This window comes from Scyliorhinus torazame, chromosome 2 (genome assembly GCF_047496885.1).
Source record: "Scyliorhinus torazame isolate Kashiwa2021f chromosome 2, sScyTor2.1, whole genome shotgun sequence".
NCBI lineage: Eukaryota > Metazoa > Chordata > Chondrichthyes > Carcharhiniformes > Scyliorhinidae > Scyliorhinus > Scyliorhinus torazame.
Window position 1 is genome coordinate 219450582 of NC_092708.1, and position 13128 is coordinate 219463709.

At 48.6% G+C, this 13128-nt stretch overlaps 1 protein-coding gene across 3 annotated transcripts in view; it reads left to right on the forward strand.

The window, feature by feature from the left end:
* Positions 1-11038, forward strand: part of ftcd (formimidoyltransferase cyclodeaminase) — a 125421-nt gene extending 114383 nt beyond the window's left edge. For all 3 annotated transcript variants that reach the window (XM_072484031.1, XM_072484022.1, XM_072484038.1), the window contains 3 exons: positions 7759-7897; positions 8358-8453; positions 10803-11038. In XM_072484031.1, the coding sequence (XP_072340132.1) occupies positions 7759-7897; positions 8358-8453; positions 10803-10901 (334 nt within the window). In that variant the 3' untranslated portion in view covers positions 10902-11038. The remainder of the gene's footprint in view (positions 1-7758; positions 7898-8357; positions 8454-10802) is intronic.
* The last annotated feature ends 2090 nt before the right edge of the window (positions 11039-13128 follow it).

Below are 13128 nucleotides of genomic sequence, written 5' to 3' on the forward strand. Positions count from 1 at the left end.
CTCCTCGATCCCTGCACTACTGTCCTCCTGGATCCCAGCTATATTTTCCTAGATGCCTACACTATTGTTCTCCTGGATACTTGCTCTATTGTCCTCCTCTAAGCTTGCATGATTGTCCTGCTGGATCCCTGCACTATTGTCCAATTCGATCCCTGCACTATTGTCCTCCTGGATCCCTGCACTATTGTCCTCCTGGATCTCTGCACTATTGTTCTGGATCCCTGCCCTCATGTCCTCCTCGATCCTTGCACTATTGTCTTCCTCGATCCCTGCTCTATTGTCCTCCTGGATCCCAGCAGTATTGTCCTCCTGGATCCCTGCACTGTTGTCCTCCTGGCTCCCTGCACTGTTGTCCTCCTGGATCCCTGCTCTATTGACCTCTTGGATCCATGCTCTGTGGTCCTCCTGGATCCCAGCTCTATTGTCCTCCTGGATCCCTGCACTATTGTCCTCCTGGGTCCCTGCTCTATTGAACGCCCGGATCCCAGCACTATTGTCCTGGTGGATTCCTCCACTATAGTCCTTGTGTAGTCTTGCACCATTGTCCTCTTGGATTCCTCCATTATTGTCCTCTTGGATCCCTGCTCTATTGTTCTTCTGGATCACTGCACTGTAGTCCTCCTGGATCCCTGCACTATTGTCCTCCTGGATCCCTGCACTATTGTCCTCCAGGATCTCTGTACTGTTTTCCTCCTGGATCCATGCACTATTGTCCTCCTGGATCATTGCACTATTGTTCTCCTGGATCTCAGCTCTATTGTCCTCCTCGATCCCTGCACTATTGTCCTCCTGGATCCCAGCTCCATTGTCCTACGCAATCCATGCTCTATTGTCCTCCTAGATCCCAGGTCTGTTGTCCTCCTCGATCCCTGCTCAATTGTCTTCCTTGATCCCAGATCTATTGCCCTCCTCGATCCCTGCACTATTGTCCTCCTGGATCCCAGCACTATTGTCCTGGTGGATTCCTCCACTATAATCCTTGTGTAGTCCTGCACCATTGTCCTCCTGGATTCCTGCATTCTTGTCCTCCTGGATCCCTGCTCTATTGTTCTTCTGGTCCCTGCACTGGTGTCCTCCTGGATCCCTGCACTATTGTCCTCCTGGATCCTGCACTATTGTCCTGCTGGATCTCTGCACTATTGTCCTCCTGGATCCCAGCTCTATTGTCCTCCTCGATCCCTGCACTACTATCCTCCTGGATCCCAGCTATATTTTCCTGGATGCCTACACTATTGTTCTCCTGGATACTTGCTCTATTGTCCTCCTCTAAGCTTGCACGAATGTCCTGCTGGATCCCTGCACTATTGTCCTCTTCGATCCGTGCACTATTGTCCTTCTGGATCCCAGCACTATTGTCCTCCTGGATCCCAGCTCTACTGCCCGCCTGGATTCCTGCACCGTTGTCCTCTTGGATCCCTGCTCTATTATCTTCCTCGATCCCTGCACTATTGTCGTCCTGGATTCCAGCACTAATGAACTCCTCAATCCCTGCACTATTGTCCTTCTAGTTCCCAGCTCTATTGTTCTGGATCGCTGCACTATTGTTCTCTTGGATCCCTGCTCTATTGTCCTCCTCGATTCTTGCACGAATGTCCTCCTGGATCCCTGCACTCTCGTCCTCCTCGATCCTTGCACTATTGTCCTCCTGGATCCCAGCTCTATTGTCCTCCTGTAACCCTGCACTATTGCTCTCCTCGATCCTTGCATTATTGTCTTCCTCGATCCCTGCTCTATTGTCCTCCTGGATCTCTGCACGATTGTCCTCCTGGATCCCTGCACTATTGTCTTCCTGGATCTCTGCACTATTGTTCTGGATCCCTGCTCTAATGTCCTCCTCGATCCTGGCACTATTGTCTTCCTCGGCCCTTGCTCTATTGTCCTCCTGGATCCCAGCACTATTGTCCTCCTGGATCCCTGCACTGTTGTCCCCCTGGCTCCCTGCTCTATTGTCTTCCTCTATCCTTGCACTATTGTCCTCCTGGCTCCCTGCTCTATTGTCTTCCTCTATCCTTGCACTATTGTCCTCCTGGATCCCTGCACTATTGACCTTCTGGATCCCTGTGCTATTGTCCTCCTGGATCCCGGCACTATTGTCCTCCTGGAACCCTGCACTATTGTCTTCCAGGATCCTTGCTCTATTGACCTCCTTCATCCTTGCACTGCTGTCCTCCTGGATCCCTGTGCTATTGTCCTCCTCGATCCCAGCTCTATTGTCCTCCTGGAACCCAGCTCTAATGAACTCCTCAATCCTGCACTATTGTCCTCCTCGATCCCTGCACTATTGTCCTCCTGGAACCCAGCTCTAATGAACTCCTCGATCCTGCACTATTGTCCTCCTCGATCCCTGCACTATTTGTCCTCCTGGATCCCAGCTCTATTGTTCTGGATCCCTGCACTATTGTTCTCCTGGATCCCTGCTCTATCGCTCTCCTTGATCCTTGCACTATTGTCTTCCTGTATCCCGGCTCTATTGTCCTCCTGGAACCCTGCACGATTGCTCTCCTGGATCCTTGCACTATTGTCTTCCTGGATCCCTGCACTATTGTTCTCCTGTATCCCTACTCTATTGATCTCCTGGATCCCTGCTCTATTGTCCTCCTCGATCCTTGCACTATTGTCTTCCTGGATCCCTGCTCTCTTGTCCATTGGATCCCAGCTCTATTGTCCTCCAGGATCTCTGCACTATTGTTCTCCTGGATCCCTGCTCTAATGACCTCCTCGAGCCTTGCACTATTGTCTTCCTGGATCTCTGCACTATTGTGCTCCTGGATCCCTGCACTATTGTCCTCATCGATTCCTGCTCTTTTGTCCTCCTGGATCCTAGCTCCATTGTCCTTCTGGATCCCTGCACTGTTTTCTTCCTGGATACATGCTCTATTGTCCTCCTCGAGCCTTGCACTATTGTCCTCCTGCATCCCTGCACGATTGTCCTCCTGGATCCTTGCACTATTGTCCTCCTGGATCCCTGCACTATTGTCCTCCTGATTCCTGCACTATTGTCCTCCTGGATCACTGCACTATTGTCCTCCTGGGTCCCTGCTCTGTGGTCCTCCTGGGTCCCTGCACTATTGGCCTGGATTCCTGCACTATTGTCCTCCTGGATCCCTGAACTATTAGCCTCCTGGGTCCCTGCTCTATGGTCCTCCTGGATCCCAGCTCTATTGTCCTCATGGATCCCTGCACTATTGGCCTGGATTCCTGCACTATTGTCCTCCTGGATCCCAGAACTATTGTCCTCCTGGATCCCTGCTCTATTGTCCTCCTGGATCCCTGCACTATTGTCCTCCTCGATCCCTGCTCTATTGTCCTCCTGGATCCCTGCTCTATTGTCCTCATGGATCCCTGCACTATTGGCCTGGATTCCTGCACTATTGTCCTCCTGGATCCCAGAACTATTGTCCTCCTGGATCCCTGCTCTATTGCCCTCCTGGATCTGCTCTATTGACCTCCTGGATCCCTGCACTACTATCCTCTTGGATCCCAGCTATATTTTCCTAGATGCCTACGCTATTGTTCTCCTGGATACTTGCTCTATTGACCTCCTCGAAGCTTGCACGGTTGTCCTGCTGGACCCCTGCACTATTGTCCTCTTCGATCCGTGTACTATTGTCCTCCTGGATCCCAGCAATATTGTCCTTCTGGATCCCAGCTCTATTGCCCGCCTGGATTCCTGCACCGTTGTCCTCCTGGATCCCTGCTCTATTGACCTCCTTGATCCTTGCACTATTGCCCTCCTGGATCCCTGCTCTATTGTCTTCCTGGAACCCTGCTCTATTGAACTCCTGGATCCCAGCACTATTGTCCTGGTGGATTCCTGCACTATAGTCCTTGTGTAGTCCTGCACTATTGTCCTCCTGGACCCTGCTCTATTGTCCTCTGGATCACTGCTCTATTGTCCTCCTGGATCCCAGCTCTATTGCCCTCCTCGATCCCTGCACAATTGTCCTCCTGGATCCCAGCTCTATTGTCCTCCTCGATCCCTGCACTATTGTCGTCCTGGATCCCAGCTCTAATGAACTCCTCAATCCCTGCACTATTGTCCTCCTGGATCTCAGCTCTATTGTTCTGGATCCCTGCACTATTGTTCTCCTGGATCTCTGCACTATTGTTCTGGATCCCTGCTCTAATGTCCTCCTCAATCCTTGCACTATTGTCTTCCTTGGTCCCTGCTCTATTGTCCTCCTGGATCCCAGCACTATTGTACTCCTGGATCCCTGCACTGTTGTCCTCCTGGCTCCCTGCTCTATTGTCTTCCTCTATCCTTGCACTATTGTCCTCCTGGATCCCTGCACTATTGTCCTCCTGGAACCCTGCACTTTTGTCCTCCTGGATCCCTGCACTACTGTCCTCCTGCATCCGAGGTATATTTTCCTGGATTCCTGCTCTATTGCCCTCCTCGATTATTGCATGATTGTCCTGCTGGATCCCTGCACTATTGTCCTCCTCGATTCATGTACTATTGTCCTCCTGGATCCCTGCACTATTGTCCTCCTGAATCCTGCACTATTGTCCTCCTGGATCCCTGCACTATTGTCCTCCTGGACCTGCTCTGTGGTCCTCCTGGATCCCAGCTCTATTGTCCTCCTGGATCCCTGCTCTATTGTCCTCCTGGATCCCTGCTCTGTGGTCCTCCTGGATCCCAGCTCTATTGTCCTCATGGATCCTTGCTCTATTGTCCTCCTGGATCCCTGCACTATTGTCCTCCTGGATCCCTGCTCTGTGGTCCTCCTGGATCCCAGCTCTATTGTCCTCCTGGATCCCAGCTCTATTGTCCTCCTGGATCCCTGCTCTGTGGTCCTCCTGGATCCCTGCACTATTGTCCTCCTGGATCCCTGCTCTATTGTCCTCCTGGATCCCTGCACTATTGTCCTCCTGGATCCCTGCTCTATTGTCCTCCTGGATCCCTGCTCTGTGGTCCTCCTGGATCCCAGCTCTATTGTCCTCCTGGATCCCAGCTCTATTGTCCTCCTGGATCCCTGCTCTATTGTCCTCCTGGATCCCTGCTCTGTGGTCCTCCTGGATCCCTGCTCTATTGTCCTCCTGGATCCCTGCTCTATTGTCCTCCTGGATCCCAGCTCTATTGTCCTCATGGATCCTTGGTCTATTGTCCTCCTGGATCCTTGCTCTATTGTCCTCCTGGATCCCTGCTCTGTGGTCCTCCTGGATCCCTGCTCTATTGTCCTCCTGGATCCCAGAACTAATGTCCTCCTGGATCCCTGCTCTATTGTCCTCCTGGATCCCTGCTCTATTGTCCTCATGGATCCCAGCTCTATTGTCCTCATGGATCCCTGCACTATTGTCCTCCTGGATCCCTGCTCTATTGTCCTCCTGGATCCCTGCTCTGTGGTCCTCCTGGATCCCAGCTCTATTGTCCTCATGGATCCCTGCACTATTGTCCTCCTGGATCCCTGCACTATTGGCCTGGATTCCTGCACTATTGTCCTCCTGGATCCGAGAACTATTGTCCTCCTGGATCCCTGCTCTATTGTCCTCCTGGATCCCTGCACTATTGTCCTCCTGGATCCCTGCTCTATTGTCCTCCTGGATCCCAGAACTAATGTCCTCCTGGATCCCTGCTCTATTGTCCTCCTCGATCCCTGCTCTATTGTCCTCCTGGATCCCTGCTCTATGGTCCTCCTGGATCTGCTCTATTGTCCTCCTGGATCCCTGCTCTGTGGTCCTCCTGGATCCCAGCTCTATTGTCCTCCTGGATCCCTGCTCTATTGTCCTCCTGGAGCCTAGCACTATTGTCCTCCTGGATCCCTGCACTATTGTCCTCCTGGATCCCTGCACTATTGTCCTCCTGGATCCCTGCTCTATTGTCCTCCTTGATGCTTGCACTATTGCCCTCCTGGATCCCTGCTCTATTGCCCTCCTCGGTCCCTGCTCTATGGTCCTCCTGGATCTCTGCTCTATTGTCCTCCTGGATCCCTGCTCTATTGTCCTCCTGGAGCCTTGCACTATTGTCCTCCTGGATCCCTGCACTATTGTCCTCCTGGATCCCTGCACTATTGTCCTCCTGGATCCATGCTCTATTGTCCTCCTTGATGCTTGCACTATTGCCCTCCTGGATCCCTGCATTATTGTCCTCCTGGATCACTGCACTCTTGTGCTGGTGGATTCCTGCACTATAGTCCTCATGATATCTTGCTCTATGACTTCAACTACTTTGCAGGCTTTTTCCCTTTGCCTAGTACCAGCCTTTGTACAGTGAAGACCTAATAAATAAATCTCTGTTGGTGTTGCATTCAACCTACATGCACCAGCATTCTGTTCATTTTGTACTGTCAGTCTGAACAATGTGGACACAATTGGGAGAGGGATCAAGGACCCTAGAACACATATTTAAGGTGAATGGCAAAGGAACAAGCAGCAACATGAAAACACCTTTTCGATGCAGCAAGTAGTTAGGACAGTGTTTTCCAAATTCTTTCCCACTGTGATCCCATCGTGATGCGTGAAACTTGGCGTAATCCCAGACTGAGAGCAGTGGTCGTGATTTGGGGGGTTGGTTGGGTGCGTGGGAGTTGTTTATCAGTGGAGGGGCTGAAGAGCTATTGAGCACAATTTTCATTTAATTTTTCACATGGGGCAAAGGCTTTGTCCACGCTCTTTTGAAGTCTTTAATGCGACCTTGGGGCAGAGCTTCCCAAATCTTTTCCCACTGTGACCCCACTTGATGCGGCCTCAGAGCTAAGAAGCATGCATATTCATGTAATGGGGCCTCAACACTGATCCCAGAACTCTCCCACCCGAATCTCCACTCAACAATCACTATTGCTAGCTTGGAGCTCTCAATCTCAGATGGTCATCCCAAAAACCCAATGTGTGTCACACCCAAGGTTTGGGAACCCCTTGGTTAGAATCAGGAATGTGCTCCCTGAGAGTGTAATGGAAGCAGATGCAATTGGGGCTTTCAAAATTGGATAAACACCCGAAGAGAAAAAAGTTGTGGGGTAACTGGTAAAGGTTGGTGATTTGTTATGTTGTAGGTGTAACATAAGCGGCTTCCTTGTGGTGCACTTGACAAAGGAAGGTTCAGACGTGGAGATAACTTCAACACGTTTATTAAACTATTTACACTTCCATTACTCAGGTTCAACACTACTGCTAATCCTACTATAGCTACCCAGACTGACTAACCAGTTGCTGCAAACCACGTGGTGGGTGTAATATTGAATCAACCATGTGTCTCTACTCACTGACTGTCTCCACTGGAAAGAGGCAGATCATGTGTGTGGTGTCCTTTACATATGGGTTGGTGTAATGCCCTCTTGTGGTCATGTCACCTCTGTGTGTATCATGAATGTCCATTGGTCGTGTCCTATCTAACTGATCTATTGGCTGAGTGTGTGTGTGATGTCTCCGGTGCTCCCTCTAGTGTCTAGCTAGCCTACATGTATTTATATTGATGCACATTACCACAGTTGGGTGAGTGGAATTAATTGAGTTGCTCTCACAGAGATCTGGCATGGACAGGATGGGCTGAATGGTCTTCCTATGTGCTCTAACCATTTCATAATAAAATAATTCTATGATAGTGAATTTCAGGACAATACCACGTCAGGCTTGGTTATTCTCAAGGTGTTGTGCAATGTTGTCATTATGGTATCTTGCTGCTTTGTTGGGGATGTAACAGCCTCACAAAGTGACAGGTTACAATCCCATTGTGGTACTGGGCGGGAACTGACATTCGATAAGTTGCACACTTTCAGTTGGTCGAACTCCATTCATCAAACTTTTCATTTTCCTTTACAGGCGAGAAGCTGCAATGCAGGATGGCTTGAAGAAAGCTGTCAGCGTGCCTCTGTCCTTAGCGGAGAAAGTTAACAGTCTGTGGCCAGTACTAAGTGAGATGGCAACGTGTGGAAACCTGGCTTGCAAATCAGATCTGCAGGTAGACATGATTGGGGGTAGAATAAGAAGCCTTAATTCCAAGTAGCAAACTATGCCTTTCCTGAGGCAGTTCTGCATTCATTGTTGATTCAGTTATTGAGAAATAACCAACATGTTTTGGTTAGTTTCCAAGGTAGTTTGATTAGGCAGAAGCAAGTGTCGATCACGCATGGATCTGAATGGAAACTCTTTTAGTGTTGAGAGCCACTTGGCAGCTGTACTATGACTGTTTATCGTTCTTCGAAAAGCATCTAGATGCCCCAGTCTAAACCTGACATCTAATTGATATTTGAACAACTTGAATGTATTTCGACCATGTTGTGAGCTGTATGAATTCCTGTCTTGACCCCTCCTATGTCAGAACTTGAACCATTCAAGAATTGGAAGATTAACTGCGGGAGTAATTCAGGTCTGCCAGGTTCTTTTCCCAGTTTTGTTCTAAACTCTCTGTCTGTTTCTAGGTTGCAGCCAAAGCCTTAGAGCTGGGAGTATTTGGGGCCCATTACAACATCATCATTAACCTCAAGGATATCAAAGAGCAGGAGTTCAATGACAAGGTATTGATGGAGCGAAGGCCACAGGCCAGGGTTTAAACAGGATAGGGTAGCAAACAGTGAGGGGGCAGATAACAGTCTTCAGAAGGAGAGGGGAGTGGGGGGGGGAGGAGGTATAGACAGCCCGGTAAAAGGGGTAGATGCATGGCAAATGAAAGGTGTCTCAGAATAGTGTGAAGTAATGCATTTTGTTTGGAAGAATGTGAATAAACAATGTGAATTAATGATATAATTTTAAAGACGGTACAGGAACAGAGAAACCTGGTGATTTATGTACAAAAATCTTTGAACGAGGCAGATGGTAAGACTAGTGAATTATACAGGAGCCTTCTCTATAAAAATAGAGGATTTTCACTACTGAGGCAGATAGCGCAAGTTGGGAAGTTTCCCGACTCAGCAGACCCGCCTCAGTTTAAACACACTCAAATTCGTATCGAGGGAGACAGGTCGGAATAGACTCATGCCCACCGACCCCAGGAACAGAACCTAAGCAGCCATGGAGTTTGGTTAGTGCTGGTTAGAAGGCCTGCCTCAGTTCTATGGGTCCCAGTTGTAATAAAATCTGTTGGACACTCCCATTTATCCCACCCACTCCCTCACACACCCAATCATTCCCCATGGGCGCCCCATGGTCTGTATTCCAACTCAATGCCAGCCCATCCCTCCACCCACCTCCTTATGGCTCCTCACATCCTCCATGCCAAGATAATGCTAACTCATGCCCCCCTACCCATCTCCCCATGACTCCTCACAGCCTCCATGTCAATGCAATGCCAGCTCATGTTCCCACATAGCTTTCATGCCAACTCATCAAGTATTCACAATGGGCAGACCTCAGGGGCCTTGGAGAAATGAAATAAAAGAAACGTCTAAAAATTTAAGAGAACTCTCACTCTACAAACCTGATCATACCAAAATCTCCCATTCATGAAGCCCATTGAAAGCTTTTAAATCTCAAGTTGTTAATCTCATGTAAGAGCAGAAAATATTGAGGGAGATTTGATAGATTTAATCATGAGCATTTTGATAAATAGGTTCAAATTATTTCCAGGGCAGAAGGGTCCTGAGAACACAGGTTTAAGGTAATTGGCAAAAAAACAGAGGTGAGTCGTGGAGTTTCACTCAATCAGTTGTGAACTGGAAAGCAACTCCTGAAAGGATGGAAACAAATTTAGTCGTAACTCTCAAAACGTAAATGGATATATATATGTTAAGAAGGGGGAAAATTAATATTTAAAAAAAGAAAAAACAAAGTGAAACAATGATGAGATGCAAATTCGCCTCTCAGTGGAAAATAAGTATTTTATATGTGTGACCAGAGGAAACAATGGGGCTATAGAGATGGTAACTTCAAAGTGCATAGACAAGGAAATGGACACATACCTGCCAGAAGCAAACTCCACAGGGGGAATAACATCAGAGGGAAAGAAACAGTATAACTGTAGAACCCTAACTAAAGAGAGAGTCAGACAGGCAGACAACTAACATCTGATCTGCAGCAACTTGCAGATCTAGTCTCCAGAAGGAAGCAGCTATTTTCTGCCTTTGCTGAACCAGGAGATGATTATCCAAATGTGGCCACCTTAACCTGATTGTGGTAATTATTTGCTGGATTTCGCTCATAAAGTTATTTAAAATTGGGTGTTATTTGGGAAAAGGCAGTGTGTATCAGAGTTCAGGTAAATAGGCAGCTGGCGACCAAAGGATAGATTTATGTAAAATTATGTGTATAGTCATCAGTATACTTAAGTGTCAGATCGTATTATAGTCCTTATTGTGTGTGTCTTTCTTTTACGTTAATAAATATTCTTTATGAATTGTTCCCACAACGACTGGACTGTTCCTCACTCGGCTATACACCGTTCCTCACATTAAATCAGAAAATACACAGACACCACTACGAACCCATGTTTCAATCCACCCTTCTGGATACTCACACATTTAACATTAGCGTGGTTCATAACATACACTTGACAGAGGAGAAGTTATTGGAGGGCTGTTTAGATTCACAGGAAAGACTAGAAAGACGTTCCATGTAGCCGGACGGATAAATGAGGATAAACCACCCCCCCCCTCCCCAAGTACAGCTTGGACATATCCTCAATATTTTAAACACGAGAGCTTTGTGTGCAAGTCCAGAGCTTCATATATAGTATCATTGTATAATTAAAGTGGGCAGGGGTTTCATGTAATTCCATTTGTTTGTCGGGATAGAGTACCAGCAAGTATCTGTCACTTTCTGTATTCTCACTGTCCTAGTCTGGGGCTGTGCAGATTCAGTGCTGAAGAGCAGTTAGCGTGAATGACATTTTCTTATAGGATAGGAGTAACTTTATCTCTGCTTGTCCACAGGCTAGGATGAAGGCTTTTGACCTCCTGGATCAGGCTAAACGGAACACAGTGCAGGTCTTAGAGCTGATCGACAAACGGGAAGAGTTGGTGAAAGAGTGAGATACTGGACGACAAAAATAAGGGAGCACAGCTTTGACCCATCAGCTGAAAATCCATAGGGACATCTAGGGAATATTTCCACTCAAATTATCTGCGTATATCAACAATGGTGAATAAAAGAATAACATGCCCACAAAGTGTCCAAGTTTTTCTTGGTGAAAACACTGGTCTTTGAGGTGGTAGGGGATGAATTTTGTCCCTGGAAATCAGGTACACTGCCCCTCCCCAACAACCCACTGGACTTATGTTAAATCCAGTTCGATGATATCAGTCACCGACCCAACATCATCACTCCGGTCTCTGTCAATACTGAAGTAGAGCGAATGCCGGGATCAGCAGCCCTCCCATCATAGAATCCCTACAGTGTAGAAGGAGGCCATTCAGCCCAATGAGTCTACACTGATCCTCTGAAAGATCACCATACCTAGGCCCATTCCCCTGCCCTATCCCTGTAACCTTTTGGACACTAAGGGGCACTTTATCATGGCCAATCCACCTAACCTGCACATCTTTGGACTGTGGGAGGAAACCGTAGCACCCGGAGGAAACCCACGCAGACACGGAAGAAAGCGTAAACTCCACACAATCACCCGAGGCTGGAATTGAACACAGGTTCCTTGCGCTGTGAGGCAGCAATGCTAACCACTGTGCCATCCGCTGTGTCACCGTGCTGCCTGCAGTTTTGAAAAACTAAATAAAACCCAAGTCAGCTGGTTAACGAGCCAATAGAGGCGTATTATACATTGCTCGCACCATTTTACAGTGGGCACATATGAAAAACATTTGTTGTGAGTTATGCCAGCAATGAGGAGATGGTGTGAGGGTGGATAAAGACTGCAAGCGGGGTTATTCAGCAGCAAGGTCTGCTGGTGAAGGTTGGAAAGTCCACCAGGACTTTAATTCACCTTTTTCAGCCTACAGTAGGAGACATTGACTTGAAAGGGGGCCTACAGTCATGGCTAAACTGAAGCTTGCAATTCCAGTATTGGTCCCGCCATCAGGGCACTCCCCACCCGCGGGTTGTGTGGGTTGGCTTCAATGGGAAATCCCATTGACAGCGGCAGCAACAGAGAATGATGCAAATGGCGCGTTTCCTCCCACTGCCGAGAAACACGTGGCTGCGAGTTGGAGAATCCCACCCTTGGGTACTTTAACATTGTTCAAGGCTGATTTAGATATATTATTGATAGGCAGGCGAGTCGAGGGTTATGGGGGCGGCAGACAGGAAAGTTGAGCTGAGACCCCAACCAGGTCAGCCATGGTCTCATTGAATAATGGAGCAGGGCCAAATGGCCTAATCCTGCTCCTACGTCCTATGACCTAATGTTACTACTCAGGCTTCCAATTGGTTTTCTGACAATTTACTTCTTTTTGCATAAGGGGATTTCTCCCGTAGCTGCCACCAGCCTGTGACAGAGTGCATTTAAATGGGTGGCTACGCCCAGGTTTGGGGTGACAGCCTAACCCCTCACCTGTCAGACATCCCTCCCTAGAGGCCTAGTTGGGCATGCTGCCAACCCTTTCCTCTCCAAGTTAACAGGCTTCCTACAAGGCTGCCATTAATTGGGCACAACACACTTTATTTGGTGTGTGTAAATGTCGAGGGTTGGCGTCGGGGAACCGCTCACTTCCAGATCAGCCTCCCGCAGGCCCTCAAATAGATCAACTTCACCCCTATGGCCAGAATTTCACCTTGTTTAAGTGGGCACACACTCCACCTGAAATCATGTGAGAAGACATCGGGCATGCACCACGATGTTACCATGCAAACTCCCGTCAGCATCGATGACCTTGGTGATTGTCCTCTGGACGGCAGGGCCTGAGCTGACTCCACCAGGGAGGGTACGCCCAGTGACGTAGCTGAGCACACCTCAGTCGGCGCAGCTTCAGAAGATCCCACAGTACCTGGCAGAGGGGTAGAGAAACTTCCGCCCTTGTACGGATCACTGGGAGAAGGACAAATAGAGACAAGAGACAGCTCATCCACCAAGGCGAGGTAGGTTTGGACCTCACCGTTCACCATTAATGAACAGGCACCCAGCAGAGAGACTCTGTCTCATTCCTCGCTCACACTGGCTGTAGCCTCGGAGTTCACTGCTGCTTTGTGGGTTTGCAGGTCTGAGTGGCACCACTCTCTCGCTGGATGAGGCTGTGCACTCGGTGCTCAGGGTCAACACATCGCTCATGCTCTGCATGGACTCTTCCATGACAGAGATCATGGCACGCA